Here is a 16623-nt window from a genome sequence, read left to right as displayed (position 1 = left end):
AAAAGTGATGGCATTAAATAACAAGTCCAAATGTGTCGATCCTTGACTTGTGGAACTGAAGAACAGCTGCCTAATCAGTGGGAATTTATTTCTGGTGTTATTTTCTTTGTCCTTACTCCATCCAGAAACAAATCGGACTTGGAAAGGATGGCTTGGGAGGTAGAGCCCAGTCCTGATTCTGTCCTGGTTGTGGTTGCAGCTTACTTTCCTTTTACTTCGATTATCAAATTATGAAATAACCGGGCAGGAAAGTATAGAGGAAACACTATGTCCTGTTCCTTTAACCCAGAAAGCCAACAGTATTAGGACATTATCTTCCTGATAGTGGGAAGGAAATGTAAAGAATACAAGAGCCCCCAGCTTAATGACTGGCATCGGTAAGGAATCCATATTTCCTTATCAGAGATCTATAGATTTGAAAGCTTTTAAGGATTACATGGGAAAATAGATTAATCAACAATTTTTCTCTGTTTGATCACGTAGAGATGAACATGTAAGTGTGGATACTACATGCCATCTTTCTTGATTTTGCTGCTAAACCCATTATCTTTCCTTTAATATCATATCCCTTGTTAAGATATTTCTATTTCAGTTAATGTCCCCCTCATTTTGCTGGTGACTGTTCATGAAATCTTGAAGGAAGACTCAGGTTTTTTCCTACCTCTTTACCCTGATGATTTTTTTTTAACTCTTATATCCAACCTTTCTTCTTAATTCCTCATGTAGCTAACCTCATTTCTGCACTGTTGAAATTACTTCTTATATCCCCATCCACTTCTGTCATGGTGTCCGCCTCCATTCAGCCCCCAGTTAGTTCACTGGCATTGGGTTACAAGATTAGCCTTCCTAAAACCTCACTTTGCTCACTTTCCTCCCTTCTAAGCTTCAGAAATCATAAATGGTCTCTCCTGTTTACCATCCAGAGGTATGGGGAGCTCCTTTCACTGCAGTTTAATCTTTTGAGATCATCAAGAGGATCTCACTGATGCTAATCAGCAGGGCTATCCTTTTCCCTTGTTGGGTGGGGGGAGTGGCTCAGAGGCTGTGCCTACAAGGCTGGATTGATGGAAGAGGTGTTATTCTCTTCCTTGTTGGCACTAACAAGAGAGAAGTATGGTAATGACATTCGCCTTGGAGTTGTATTAAGGAAATCTTTGAGGTCTACTGGAAGATTTGAGTCTTCTTGTTAAAGGCCTACAGAATGAGTATGGACTCTTCTATTGTTTATGACCTTTGACAAGCTGGCACCTGTCATCCTCTCCAAGCTTTTTTTTCCATTAATTATGTATAGGAGACTCCTGCTGCAGCCAAAGTGTTCTTTTTGTTTTCTGAATACAGACATCCCCACTTCCACACCATTGATTATGATGGCTAGGATGGCCCTTCTCCTATAAACCACACACTATTCCAGTATTACCCCCCAAACCTTTCTTTGTGATCACCACCACCATAAATACTTATCGTCTGAACTTCGGAAATTTAACACTCTTTGCTTTCTAATATAATTTTTGTTTATTCAGTAAAAATTTACTGAGGGCCTATTATGTCTCAAGCAATATGCTGAGGATTCAAATGAAAAAGACCCTTTACTTGTTTTTAGGAGTTTACATTTTAGCTAGGGAAACAAATATGTCAGCATGAACAGTGGAAGGAGATGGTGTGGGATTCAGAAGAGACAAGTAAACTAATGTGGGAGAGGGAAGGGGTAGCCAGGGAAGGTTTTCTGTAGGAAAGCAATTTTCAGAACTAAAATCTCCCAACATGGGACGCATGGGTGTCTTTGTTGGTTAAGCATGTGCTTTCGGCTGAGGTCATGATGCCAACATCCTGGGATCAAGTCCCGCATTGGGCTCCTTGCTCAACGGGGAGCCTTCTTCTCCCTCTGCCTTCTACTTCCCCTGCTTGTGTGCTCTCTTTCTCTGACAAATAAATAAATAAAATCTTAAAAAAATCTCCCAATATTTTGTGGCAGTTATGTTTTGATCCATATCCTTTTAATATTTAAAGCTTTTTTTTCCTTGTTCTTAAATGTTAACTTTTGTAAATATTTATATCCCTAATGGTTGTGGCAACTAGATGCTTACTATCTCCTTAATAATGGCTTTCCAAATGTTGGACCAAGAAACAGCTCTCGGGGTGCCTGGGTGGCTCAGTTGGTTAAGCAACTGCCTTGGGCTCAGGTCATGATCCTGGAGTCTAGGCTTGAGTCCCCCTGCTCAGCAGGGAGTCTGCTTCTCCCTCTGACCCTCCCCCCTCTCGTGTGCTCTCTCTCCCTCAAATAAGTTAATAAAATCTTAAAAAAAAAAAAAAAGAAACACCTCTCAGCTCTCCCTTCAGACAAAATAAACCTAAGTTCCTTGCAGCTGCTACAAGCTCTGTTACTGATTATTCAAAATTTTTATACTGTTGAGTCTAAAAGAGTGCACTGATTGAAAAAACCAGATTACTGGGATTTTGTTATAACCAGATTGTGATTCAGTGCAGTAGGGTGAGGCCTGAAGTCCTGTATTTTTAAAAAGCTTCCTGGTGATGCTGAAGCTGCTCATAGATTGAGCATGTTTTGAGTAACAGGGTTTTAGAGGCAGTAAAGAGATAAAGAATTAAGATAAAAAACAAGTGAAGGTACGTTTTCTTTTATTTATATGGATGTATCCTGCAGTCTCTCTATCCCGTTAACTTTATTTACTCTAGCTAATTTAAATCACATAATTACCCAGCTGGGTTGGGCTCCTGTCCCTGCACCCAGAGACAGTGAATCTTGCCCGTGATCTGACTAGGAAGCTTCCGCTCTCCACCCCCAACTCCTCCCTGGGGAATGAGTCTCCTCCGTGTCATGGAGCTATGATCAGGTGCGCACCCACCTACTTGAGGCTGTGATATGATTCCCCGAGGCCCTCCAGCTACTGAATAATAAGGAACCCCTGTCTTTGGAAGTGGGAGGTGTTCCTTTTGGCATTCTGCCTTCATCAAACTGGTTTGTGTAACAGTTGAGTTCCAGGAATGGCATCTGAGGCTGTCTGTATCCTACAGTGTGTAATCAGGAACTGGCAGAGAATTCAACTTTAGCTTTTAAGATTCCTGTTAGAAATTTTCATAACTTGTAGGAGCCTTGCCAGTTGAGTGACCTGCCCTTGACCCGTAAAGGGACCTGACAGGGTGAAATGCAGCTGTCTCTTTATTCTGAGTGTTTCCCCCTGATGCTTTTCTGTGAATCTTTTACTGACTCTTCTATTCTGCAGATACTCTTTTGGACTGCAGACAGGAAAGCAGTTGCTGCAGATAATGTGTTCCTGAGTCTTTACAACCAAAGTTAGAAAGAATTATTTTTGTTGTCTTCCTGGGGAACTTTGCTATGGAATTCCCCCCCACAGACTGGATTGCAACAATGGCTCTTAGATTGAAGAGATCTGTCTCAGTACAAAGTGGGAAATGTTGATATCAGGCTGGCGAGTTGGAGCTGGTAAAAATGGCCTGGTACAGTGATTTTCAAACTTCCAACATGTATCCCCTAGGGGCCCTGCACCCCTAGAGTTTCTGATTCAGCAGGTCTGGATCAGAGCCTGAGAATTTTTAACATCCTTGTCCCTTCCCATTTCTTATGATGCGGGGGGGATAATCAGGGAGGCTGGGCACATGTTCACAGTAGCACATGCATTGTTTATTACCTCCCAATTCTGGTAGATTTGTTAGTTGCTTTAAAAAAAAAGAAAAACACCAGGGAAACACCACCTCTTCTAATGTTCCCATGTAGCCAGTGAGTGCCCTTTTGTGGTAACCTAGCCTACATACTTAGGAGACTTCGTGGTTCATAGGAGTAGAGACCTGATCTTTTCAAGGAAGAAGCTATGGAAGCATAGGATTAGGGCAGCTGGGAAAATGAATTTGGGTTTTTGACAGCCGAGATAGCGAAAGAGAAGGGGAAGTTTGGCTATTTCCATCTTGTGTTCACATCCCTTAGGTATACCTAGCTTACATCATAGGAATAAGATGGTTGATCCTGTGTGGGTTTGGGGGAGTATTCCTTGTTATTAAAGGTGACTTGTGCGATACTTTCTACTGAAGCAGTTCTGGAGCATCCCAGGAGGGACACAATGATCTTGGTCTTGGTGAACTTCCTTCGGATGAGGAAGAAGACATGAACAGTTCTGACGAAGACGATGTCAGCTCTGACTCTAGTAAAGGGGACCCTGACCTGGGAGACAAACAGGTATATGTTGGTATTTAATTGTTTCTACTTTTGTGTTTGTTGGTCTCTCATAACATTTGGAAATAATATTTATCAGCATGATAGACACAAAATCCCCAGTTAGTTTTTTCTTAAAACTTATATTTTCTAATTTAAATTTAGTTCTTGCTATAATGTAGTATCTAAGATGTCATCACATTTCTAAACGCACATCACTTAGTTTATTTAGTAATTTTTTTTTTTTTTTAGTAATTTTTTGAGAAATTATTTTTGTCACTGTCCTTTGGTTTTCCTTTTGATAACAGAAATCCCCTCTCAGGATTGTTCCTTGTACTGCTAGCAATTCTACTTGAAAGAAAGGAATTTAGATGCATTTCAGACTTAATGAAATCTTTTTAGAGATAGAATAAAGACTGCAATTAATAACATAGCGGGATTTCCTTTGAAGTGATTCAGTATTTGTATTTTCAGTAAACATAAAACAAGATTGGCCACATGTTGATAATTATTTAAGATATGTCTATACATGGAGGTTCATTATATTGTTTCTCTAGTTTGACAGGAATGCTTCATTATAAATATATATTTATTGAATAAAGACATCATTACAAAGGAAAAAATAGTATATTAACAATAACCCCAAGATGTGTTGGAACATTACAGCAAGACAGAATTTGAAAGGATCCACATAGCAAGCCTATCAAACCATAGAAGAGAAAATCCATGTCACCTAACTTCTATGCCATAACTTACCAACCAGTTGTTTCCTGTTTAATATATTTTTGCTTTGTTTAAATTTATTTCAGCCTTAAATGAGTGGCATAAGTTGTGTAATTGTCTGGATTTAAATCCCAGCTCCACCACATATGAGCTGGGTGAGGAACTTTGGGCAAATTATTTAATATCTTTAAGCTAAAGAGCATCCATTTTATGAAGAAAAGAATTTATCTCAGAATTATGAGGACTAAATGATGTGATTTGTGTAAAGCCTTAGAACACTGTTCAGTACATTGTAATAACTTAATGATTATTTGTTTGTTTCTTGTAAGACTTCATGCTGTGAAGTATTGAATCATAGAGTTGGGAGTAACCACTAGAAATTATTTAGCCTTAAGGCAGGTGAGTTTGTAAGATACCTAAGACAGACGAGTGACTGTTCTTAAAGGCTCACAGTATCCTTCAGCAGCGTGTGGGTTTTACTTTGACTATTAAGTAATTCCTCTGGTGTTTTACTGCTATCTGCCATCTCTGATTTGAAAACTTATTTTCTTTGTTGCTTCTTCACAGATGCTACAAGTATTTGTAAAATACTATTTCCCAGATATATACCAGATGTAAGAAGTATGTACTAGACATAAAGCAGTGTTCAAGGTTTTTGCTCTTGAACAGCTTACATCCTAATGGGACAAGAGGATATTCATTAGAATAGTGAGAACTTCAGATTGTTACATGCTACGAAGGGAATAAAACAGAACAATGTGCTAGAAACTGAGGAGTCTACTTAGGATAAAAGCCTCTAAGAAAGTGATATTTGACTGAGAAATAAATGACTGGAAAGAGCCAAAGCCTACAGGGTTTGGGGAAGAGGCTTCCAGTGGTCTTCCTCTCTAAGGGCCATGATTAAATCAACCTTTACTGTCTTAGATAAGCTGCAAGGTCTTTTTCTAACAAGTACTGTTTCCTGTTGTTTGGGTCTGTTCGTTTCTCTTGTTCAAACCCTTTCTGATTTCCCCCCATGCCTCTTGAAGTATGGCACCAAAAGTGGTGTCCACATTCTACTAGGGGTCTCACTGGCATATGGTATAAAGGAACGACTTCTCTCTAACCCTTTTGTGTTATGCATCTTCTCAACACATCCTGTCACAACACTGCCTCGTTGACTCATTCGTTTTGTGGTCATTGGAGACTTCCAGAGTTCCTTCCTCTGTATTTATACCGGCCTTTCCTTTCCCTTCTGGTATTTATATTATTGGTTTTTGTCTTTAGTTGTGCCACCCACTGCAGTATCTCTGTTAAATATTTTTCTGTTTTTATTTTTATTTTATTTTATTTTTATTTATTTGAGAAAGAGTGAGAGAGATTGATAACACGAGTGGGGTGGAGGAGCAAAGGGAGAAGAAGACTCCCCACTGACCAGGGAGCCTGATTCGGGGCTCGATCCCGGGACTCCAGGATCATGACCTGAGCCGAAGGCAAAATAGGCACCCCTATTTTTCTGGGTTTTTTTGTTTGTTTGTTTGTTTGTTTTGTTTTAAAGATTTTACTTATTTGAGAGGGGGAGAGAGAAAGCAGGGGGAGGGGCAGACCTAAACAGGGAGCCTGATGCTGGGCTGAATCCCTGGGATCGTGACTTGAACTGAAGGCAGACGCTTAACTGACTGAGCCACCAAGGCATCCCTATTTTTCTGTTTTTAAAATGAGATTATTTCTTTTTTTTTTTGAAGATTTTATTTATTTATTTGACAGAGAGAGACACAGCGAGAGAGGGAACACAAGCAGGGGGAGTGGGAGAGGGAGAAGCAGGCTTCCCACTGAGCCCGATGAAGGGCTCGATCCCAGGACCCTGGGATCATGACCTGAGACGAAGGCAGACGCTTAACGACTGATCCACCCAGGTGCCCCAAAATGAGATTATTTCTTCATTTAATCATCAACATTTAATATTTTTATACCTGATTGTAGTGTATTAATAATTTCCCTCTTTTAGAGCTGTTGGCCATCCTGATGAGCTTACTCTCTGTTCACCTGAGACAGCAGTGGCAATAATTAAAAGAGCTAACTCTCCCTTTCTAGACGGTTGCTGATCCATTTAAGCATAGCCTGGTGAATGCTTTTCTCTTAAGTAACTTGCTTTCAAAGAGGTTAAGAAGAACATGGTCTTGGGGTGCCTGGGTGGCTCGTCTGCCTTCGGCTCAGGTCATGATCTCAGGGTCCTGGGGTCGAGCCCCATATCAGTTCCCTGCTTAGTGGGGAGTCTGCTTCTTCCTCTCCCTCTGCTCCTCCCCCCACTCGTGCTTGCTCACTGTCTCTCTTTCTCTTTCTCAAATAAATAAATAAAATCTTTAAAAAGAAGAAGAAGAACAACAACAACAATGCAGTCTTTGAGGCTGGATTGTCTGGGTTCTTATCATTTACTAACTATGTAATCTTGGGCAATTTACTTAACATCTTTGTGCCTTAGCTTCCCCATCTGTAAAAAGAGGAGGGAGTAGGGTAGACACTTGTTTTTCTCTTTTTTTCTTGTTTTTTTTTTTTTGACACTTGTTTTTGTTTTCTGAGATTATTGTGATGATCAAGGTTATACACTGTTTAAAACAGTTCTGACACAAATTGCTCAACAGATTTTATCTGTTATTATTGGCATATATAAAAAGAAGCAAGCAAAATCTTCAGTATCTCCAGTCATTCCTTGTATAACAAAATATAGTTTCAAGCTTACCTTTTCTTATCTTTGATGAATAAATCTAAAACATATTTACATGAAAGGTAATATTGTGTTCTCACAAAAACATGAAACTTGACATCCTAAGACCTGTGGTTCAGTCCTGGCTCTGACACTTACCAAGCATATGACCTTGGTCAAATAATTATTTTAAGTCAATTACTTTATTTACACCAATCTCATTCCACAATAGATTTCAAGTAACAACAAAAAAATGTAATACAAAAAGTCAAAATATGTAGTTAAAGAAATCAAGGGGTTAATAAATTGTGCTGGGGCTATTGGACATCCACATGCCAAAGAATAAAGTAGACGTCTTCCTTTTATCTTACACAAAAATTAACTCAAATGGATTGTAGACATAGTATAGGAGCTGAACAAAATAAAGGAATAACTCTTCACGACCTTGGGTAGTCAGAAGCTTCATTGATGCAACAACAAAAGTATAAGTGATGGGAGGGAAAAATAGCCAAATTGGACATCATCAAAATTAAAAACTTCTGTGCTGCAGATAGTACCATCAAGAAAATGAAAAGATAACTCACAGAGGAGGAGAAAATATTGGCAAACATCTCTGATGAAGGACTTATATCCTGAATATATAAGGAACTCAATCAAGATAAAGAAATAACCCAATTTAAAAAATGGGGTAAGGGTGCTAAATGAGAAAAATATGCAGCCAAGAATACTTTATCCAGCTAGGATGTCATTCAAAATAGGAGGAGTGATAAAAAGCTTCCAGGACAAACAGAAACTAAAAGAATTTGTGCTCACCAAACCAGCCCTACAAGAAATATTCAAAGGGGTCCTGTAAGTAAAGAGAGTAGTAACAGACCAGAAGGGAACACAGACAAATACACAGTAACAGTCACCTTACAGGCAGTACAATGGCACTAAATTCATATCTTTCAATAGTTTCCCTGAATGTAAATGGGCTAAATGCCCCAGTCAAAAGACACAGGGTATCAGATTGGATAAAAAAGCAAGATCCATCAATATGCTGTCTGCAAGAGACTCGTTTTAGACCCAAAGACACCTCCAGATTGAAAGTGAGGGAGTGGAAAACCATTTATCATGCTAATGGACATCAAAAGAAAGCTGGGGTGGCAATCCTTTTATCAGACAAATTAGATTTGAAACCAAAGACTGTAATAAGAGATGAGGAAGGACACTATATCATAATTAAAGGGTCTATCCAACAAGAAGATCTAACAATTGTAAATATTTATGCCCCTAACGTGGGAGCAGCCAATTAATAACAAAATCAAACACATTGACAATAATATAATACTAGTAGGGGACTTTAACACTCCCCTCCCTGCAACTGACAGATTATCTAAGCAGATGATCAACAAGGAAATAAAGGCTTTGAATGACACACTGGACCAGATGGACTTCACAGGTATATTCAGAACATTCCATCCTAAAGCAACAGAATACATATTCTTCTCGAGTGCACCTGGAACATTTTTCAGAATAGATCACATCCTGGGTCACAAATCAGGTCTCAACCAGTACCCAAATATTGGGATCATTCCCTGCATACTTTCTGACCACAATGCTTTGAAACTGGAACTCAATCACAAGAGAAAGGTTGGAAAGAACTCAAATACATGGAGGCTAAAGAGCATCCTACTAAAGAATGAATGGGTCAACCAGGAAATTAAAGAAGAATTTTAAAAATTCATGGAAACATTGGGGCGTCTTGGTGGCTCAGTCAATTGAGCATCTGCCTTTGGCTCAGGTCATGATCTCAGGGTCCTGGGATTGAGCCTCACATTGGGCTCCCTGCTCAACGGGGAGTCTGCTTCTCTGTCTGCCCTTCCCCTCCACTTGTGCTGTCTCTCTCTCTCAAATAAATAAATAAAATCTTTAAAAAAAATTCATGGAAACATTTTCATGAAAATGAAAACACAACTATTCAAAATCTTTGGGATGCAGCAAAGGTCCTCAGGGAATTATATAGCAATCCAAGCCTTTCTCAAGAAACAGAAAGGTCTCAAATACACAACCTAACCTTACACCTAAAGGAGCTGGAGTAAGAACAGCAAATAAAGCCTAAACCCAGCAGGAGAAGAGAAATAATAAAGATTAAAGCAGATATCAATGAATAGAAACCAAAAAAAAGAAAGAAAGAAACCAAAAGAACAGTAGAACAGATCAATGAAACTAGGAGCTGATTTTTTGAAAGAATTAATAAGATTGATAAACTGGCCAGACTTACCAAAAAGAAAAGAGAAAGGACCCAAATAAATAAAATCATGAATGAAAGAGGAGAGATCACAACCAACACCGAAGAAATACTATTATAAGAATATATTATGAGCAACTATATGCCAACAAATTAGGCAATCTGGAAGAAATGGATGCATTCCTAGAGTCTTATAAACCACCAAAACTGGACCAGGAAGAAATAGAAAACCTAACAGACCCATAACCAGCAAGGAAATTGAGGCAGTAATAAAAAAATGTCCCAACAAACAAGAGCCCAGGGCCAGATGGCTTCCCAGGGGAATTCTACCAAACATTTAAAGAAGAATTAATACCTATTTTTCTGAAGTTGTTTCAAAAAAATAGAAATGGAAGGAAAACTCCAAACTCTTTTTCTACGAGGCCAGCATTACCTTGATCGCAAAACCAAAGACCCCACCAAAAAGGAGAATTACAGACCAATATCCCTGATGAACATGGATGCAAAAATTCTCACCAAAATACTAGCCAATAGGATCCAACAGTACATTAAAAGGATTATTCATTGTGACCAAGTGGGATTTATTCCTGGGCTGCAAGTTTGGTTCAACATCCACAAATCAATCAATGTGATATACTACGTTAATAAAAGAAAGGACAAGAACCATATGATCCTCTCAATAGATACAGAAAAAGCATTTGACAAAGTACAGCATCCTTTCTTGATTTAAACTCTAAATAGTGTAGGGATAGAGGGTACGGTACATACTTCAGTATCATAAGAACCATCTATGAAAAGCCCACGAGTATCATTCTCAATGGGGAAAAACTGAGAGCTTTCCCCCTAAGGTCAGGAACACGGCAGGGATGTCCACTATCACCACTGCTTTTCAACATAGTACTAGAAGTCCTAGCCTCAGCAATCAGACAACAAAAAGAAATAAAATGCATCCAAATTAGCAAAGAAGTCATCAAACTCTCACTCTTTGCAGATGACATGATACTCTATGTAGAAAACCCGAGAGTCCACCCCAAAATTGCTAGACCTCATACAGCAATCCAGCAAAGTGGCAGGATATAAAGTCAATGCACAGAAATCAGTTGTTTCTTCACGCATGTCTTTGTCTCTTCTCTTCTTCAAAGGACACCAGTCAGATTAGGGGCCCATCTTAGTCCAATATGACTTCATCTTAATTTACTAATTTTATTTGCAACAACCCTATTTCCAAAAAAAGTCACATTCTGAGGTCCCTGGAGGATAGGACTTCAGAATATCTTTTGGAGGCCATGAATCAATCCAAAACAGGTGCCATATTCCATGGACATATAATGAGCACATAGCTGATAATGTGTCTCAATGCCAATAACATCTCCTTATGATATTGCCAGACTCTGTAGGACAAAATAAAGTATATGTGCCACTGGGCCCATGTTTTAACTTTGTGAAGGGAGAGCAAACAGATGTTCAAAAAGATATTCCTGCAAAGATAAACAGGCTACCAGGAAGGGGAAGAATATTAACATTGTACCACACCTGTGTGCCTATGCTTGTCTTTGTACTGTGGGTGCAGGCATTACACTTAATCTTTAAAAACATGCTAGGGTATATATATGACATATATACTATTCTTTTTTTTACATGAAGAAAAGGAGTTTTTTATACAGGTAAAGTAACTTGCCTTGGAGCCGCCTGAATTGGGTTTTTTAACTAAAATCTATCTCTAATCTATCTAATAACTCGGGATAAGTTACAGAACCTGAAGGATGTTGATGGAACATGTTTGGGATGGTAGTGAATAGCCATGGTAATCTCTATTTTTTCATGTTCCAAGTTTTTAGTTTTATGTTTTTGAGTCTTTTTTTTTTTTTTTTTTTTTTTTTAGATTTTATTTATTCATTTGAGACACAGAGATAGAGAGAGCACGAGCAGGGGGCAGAGGGAGAGGGGAGAAGCCGGCTCCCCGCTGAGCCAGGAGCCCGATGCGGGGCTCGATCCCAGGACCCTGGGATCATGACCTGAGCCGAAAGCAGACGCTTAACCATCTGAGCCATCCAGGCGCCCCGAGTCTTTACTTACAGTGCTTAGTAAATGGTTATTTGAAAATAAGATCTGTTCATTCTCCTTCATTATGGTTAGAATATTCACCACTGTTCACCTTTCCTGCATATCGACTTCCCTGCTTCTTTCTTTTCCAAATTTTCTTTGTAAAATAGCTGATATGATGTGTACCCTTAGGAAGAGAGGGGTGAAAACCCAAGAGAACTTTGTCCTTTAGAGGTTAATCATGGTGCTACCTCATTTTGGGATAATTTAATGATAAAGGTGTTTCTCAGGCAGATCTGGTTGTTCAGTTTTTTGCTTTTTTAGTAGAGCCCTTGAGTAGCATAGCAGAGGCCTTTTAAGAATTCTATTAAAAAGTGGGGCGCCTGGGTGGCTCAGTTGGTTAAGTGACTGCCTTCAGCTCAGGTCATGATTCCAGAGTCCCAGGATCGAGTCCCCGCATCGGGCTCCCAGCTCAGTGGGGAGTCTGCTTCTCCCTCTGACACGCTCCCCTCTCATGCTTTCTCTCTCTCTCTCTCAGATAAATAAATAAAATCTTTAAAAAAAAAGTAATGGATAAATTTCACTGAATTTTACTTGTAGTGAACAAATATGAATAGAGGAGAACACAGTTAAGAATTTACAAAGCTGGGCTATCATCAAGCGATCAGGACATAAAACTGGGTTTCAGATCAAAGGTTCTGTTTTGGAATTTGTTTGACTTATTTTATGATCTTCACAAAGTAATTTCATTTGTGGCTAATGTTTCAGCTTCCACAGCAGGGTACTTCTGGGAGATGCAGTTATTTAACAGGCAATCTGCTTTGAAATGCGATGTAATTTAAGTGAGGACTGTCATTAACTGAAATGTTGAGATGCCAAATATGGCCTCTAGAGGTTTTACAGTGGGGTGTATTTTTCCATCACTGTTTGACTTGGGTCAGAATAAGTCATTGTTCTTACAAGTGAAGATAATACAGAACTTTTTATTTTTTCTGGTTTTTTTTAGTTATCTTTGACTTTCTACTTTGAAAATGATTGTAATTCATTGAATAATTTTCTAGTAGTTACTACCCCTTGATAGCTCTGTAGTTGTCCTGGTTTAAAAGCTAAAGTAGATAATAGAATACATAGACTCCTAGAATTTTAGAATCACAGAAGGCCTTAATCCTAGGCCAACCCCCTACCTTTTTTTTTACATGATAAAATGTCTATAATGACCTATTAGTTTTTTTTAATTACATTTTCATGTTACTCAATATATATTCAAAAGCAGTGTGCTCCATTCTTAGATTCTGAGAAGGTGACAGCCACCCTTGTACACATTTGCTTATTCATGCATATCAGTTGCACAGTGGACCAGGCATTGTGCTATGTACAGAAGGATACAAGGGTAAATAAGGTCCTAAACTAGAGGCAATTAAACATATCAACAAAGAAACACAATCCACTGGATTAAGTTATGTAAATACTACATGAATAAGAGAATAATTTGTCCTGTGAAGTGGTGGGGAGAGAATATCAAGGGAGCCTTTCATAAAGGAGAAAACCTTTGAGTGCCATCTTAAAGGATAAGTCAGAATATGACAGGCAGAAACCTTTGGGGAGGGGAGAAGTGATAAGGAGGGAAGTCAAAGCAGAAGGAAAGACATATAGGGACAGACATGGAGGGCACAGCACACTTGGGAGTTGCAAAGTGATTCCAGTGTGGCTGGAGGAGAGACGATAATGTTGGGGAGCAAGAAGGGACTAGTGAAGATAACTAGACATACTATAGAGTGTCTCAGATACATGGCAAAGGAAACTTGGGTCTTTGTTGCCCGTAGGTGATAGGGAGTTGCTAATGTGTTTCAACCTGAGAACTAAGGTGATTGTATTTGCATTTTAGAACTATCACTTTGGTGGCAGTGTAGAGACTGAATTGCAGTGGGGTAAAATCTAGAGCCAAGGAAACTACTTAGGTTCCTGCAGTAGCGTCGGCAAGAACCAAAGAGGCAGTATTAAAGAAGAGGTAAGGATCAATGAAGCTTTAAGGAAACATTCAGAAGGATAAATTATCCGGACTTGATGACTCAGTTGTGATCATAGAAGGTGGAGAAGAAAGGAGTCCAGGTTTCTGACTTTGATGAGTGGGTATCTATAGTATCTAGTATGCAGACACTTGATGACTTGCTTAAGGAGTGACAGAAGGGCATCGGATGCTTTATTCTTTGTGAATTACACTGCTGCCTGTTACAATCTCTCACTCCTTCAAGATGTCAGCACATTTCATAGTTATATATATAGTTAAATTTGTATTTGGTATGCTCTCCTTATTCTCTTCTTGAAGGCTGGGGCTTTTTAAAAATTTATCCTTAATTTCATCTTATGACAGCCACTTTCCTGCCCCATCTCAGACCTACAGAATCAGAATTTCCAAGACAGTTCAATGGGAATCTGAAATTTAAGAACAGCCTGGAGGTTCTAATGATCCAGTAATGTTTTCACATTTAACTGTAGGGCAATGAATCAGCTGAGGGTAGAGCCGTTTTCTCTTACTAACCTTGCTATCAAATGATGGATAGTCAGTTACTATAGATTTTTAAATGATGGCGTGAGGATGGTGGTCACTTCTTCCTCCTGGAATGATTTCAGAATAACAAGGTGGATAAGAAATGCAAATTCTGCCTTTAGTGGTATTAGAAGACAGCTAAAACTTCCAATCACAATATATGAATAAAGGCTCCCATTTCCACCAGCAATAGATAAAGATTCCATTTTATCTACATCCTTACCAACACCTGCTATTTTCTGATTTTTTTTTTAAGTTTACTTATTTTTCTAGTAATCTAGTACTTCAGTATCTAGTAATTTAGTAATTTAGAACCCATGACCCCAAGATCAAGAGTTGCATGCTCTTCTGCCTGAGCCAGCCAGGCACCCCACTATTTTCTGATTTTTTTTAATCCCATTCTGTGGGTATGAAGTGGAATCCCGCTGTGGTTTTAATGTGCATTTCCCTGATGACTGATTATATGAGCATCTTTTCATGAAGTTATTTGCTATTCTTATATATTTAATGAAATGTCTATTCACATCTTACATATACTGGACACAGAACCATGTTTGCATGTATTTTTTTTTTTTTTTACCACCTACGGCTTATCTTTTTATTTTCTTTATGGTGTCTTTTTGAGCCTAAAAGTTTTAATTTTATGAAGTTCAGTTTATCGGTGTGTTTTTTTCTTTTATGGGTCATGCCTTTGGTGTTATATCTAAAAACTGTTACCCTATACGGGGTCACAAAGGTTTTCTTCTGGAAGTTTTAGAGTTTTAGCTCCTACATTTAAGTCCAGGATACATTTTTAATTATGTGGTGTCAGTTAGCTTATAAATTCATCTTTTTGCTTATGGATATCTAATTGGTCCAGTAATTTTCAACCTTTTGTTGAAAAACAAAATCCTTTCTTCCATTGAATTGCCTTGACAACTTTGTCAAGAATCCATTGACAAAATTTAAGGGCTTGCTTCCCTCAGTTTTTTCCCATTGATCTACATGTCTGTCTTTATGCCAGTACTCCTCATTCCCCCCCCAAAGTTTACAATCTCAGCTTCTAGAAAGGAAACACATACTTCTTAGTCACGAGCTCCAGAGCTGCCTCTGAATCGCCGCCACCCTCTTTCTCACCGACTTGCCATGCCACACCTGAGACGCTGAATGTTTGAATCTTAAGATTTTAAAGTTGGTTCAACATTTTCATTTTATGGATAAGGAATGTCAGGCCCACTGTAATTGTGTTTCTGAGTTAAAGTACTTTTGTCCCCTGCTGGAACAGAAGCATGATATCTGGCTGGGCTAACATTTATTAGGAGTCATCACACAGTTCAGAGCAAGGTCCTAAAGAGGAAAAATATGTTTGGAGTAGAGACTTAACAGCACAGAGTTATAAAAGGAAGAAAGAAGGGGCGCCTGGGTGGCTTAGTCGGTTAAGCATTGAACTCTTGGTTTTGGCTCAGGTCATGATCTCAGGGTCCGTATTGGGCTCTGCACTCAGTGCAGACTCTGCTTGAGATTCTGTCCCTCTCTGTGCACCGCACCCTCCTCCAAGCTTGCTTGTGTGCATGCTCTCTCTTAAACAATAAATAAATCTTTAAAAAGAGAAAAGGAAATAAAAGGGAGATGCCAAAAATAAAGTACACCTACTTGAAATCGTTGTATAAAGATGGTGCACATTTTAGGTGGCTCTGCTAGTCAAATGCTTCAAGTCTATAGTGTACCTAGGTTTCTTTTTTCTTTTTTTTAAGATTTTATTTATTAGCACAAGTGGAGGGGGGGAGAGGGAGAAGCAGACTTCCCGCTGAGCAGGGAGCCTGACACTGGGCTCAGTCCCAGGACCCTGGGATCATGATCTGAGCCAAAGGCAGACGCTTAACTGACTGAGCCACCCAGGCACCCCTGTACCAAGGTTTCTTTAAAGCTACTGCTAAGAGCATCTCTTGACCTTTACGGGACCTCACATCATTTGAAAATAAGAGTGCTGAGTTAAGGTTTTAGTTCTTTCAGTGGTTTAGGTTTCTTTTTCATATTTTTTTTAGAGATTTTTTAATTTTTATTTTTAAGTAATCTCTGCACCCAATGTGGGGCTCAAACCCACAACCCAGAGATCAGGAGTCTCATGATCTGCTGACTGAGCCAGCCAGGTGCCCCCTGTTTTTCATTTTTTTTTTTTTAAAGATTTTATTTATTTATTTGAGAGAGAGAGAATGAGAGAGAGCATGAGAGGG

General features: G+C 39.0%; 1 protein-coding gene across 3 annotated transcripts in view; it reads left to right on the top strand.

The window, feature by feature from the left end:
* Positions 1 to 16623, top strand: part of FGD6 (FYVE, RhoGEF and PH domain containing 6) — a 106783-nt gene that overhangs the window by 33133 nt on the left and 57027 nt on the right. For 2 of the 3 annotated variants that reach the window (XM_078076418.1, XM_078076420.1), the window contains exon 3: positions 4063 to 4207. In XM_078076418.1, the coding sequence (XP_077932544.1) occupies positions 4063 to 4207 (145 nt within the window). The remainder of the gene's footprint in view (positions 1 to 4062; positions 4208 to 16623) is intronic. The other variant, XM_078076419.1, reaches the window with a different exon arrangement.

This window comes from Halichoerus grypus, chromosome 6 (genome assembly GCF_964656455.1).
Source record: "Halichoerus grypus chromosome 6, mHalGry1.hap1.1, whole genome shotgun sequence".
Taxonomy (NCBI): domain Eukaryota; kingdom Metazoa; phylum Chordata; class Mammalia; order Carnivora; family Phocidae; genus Halichoerus; species Halichoerus grypus.
The sequence above is the reverse complement of the archived record's forward strand: the minus strand, read 5'-3'. Positions and strand labels throughout refer to the sequence as shown.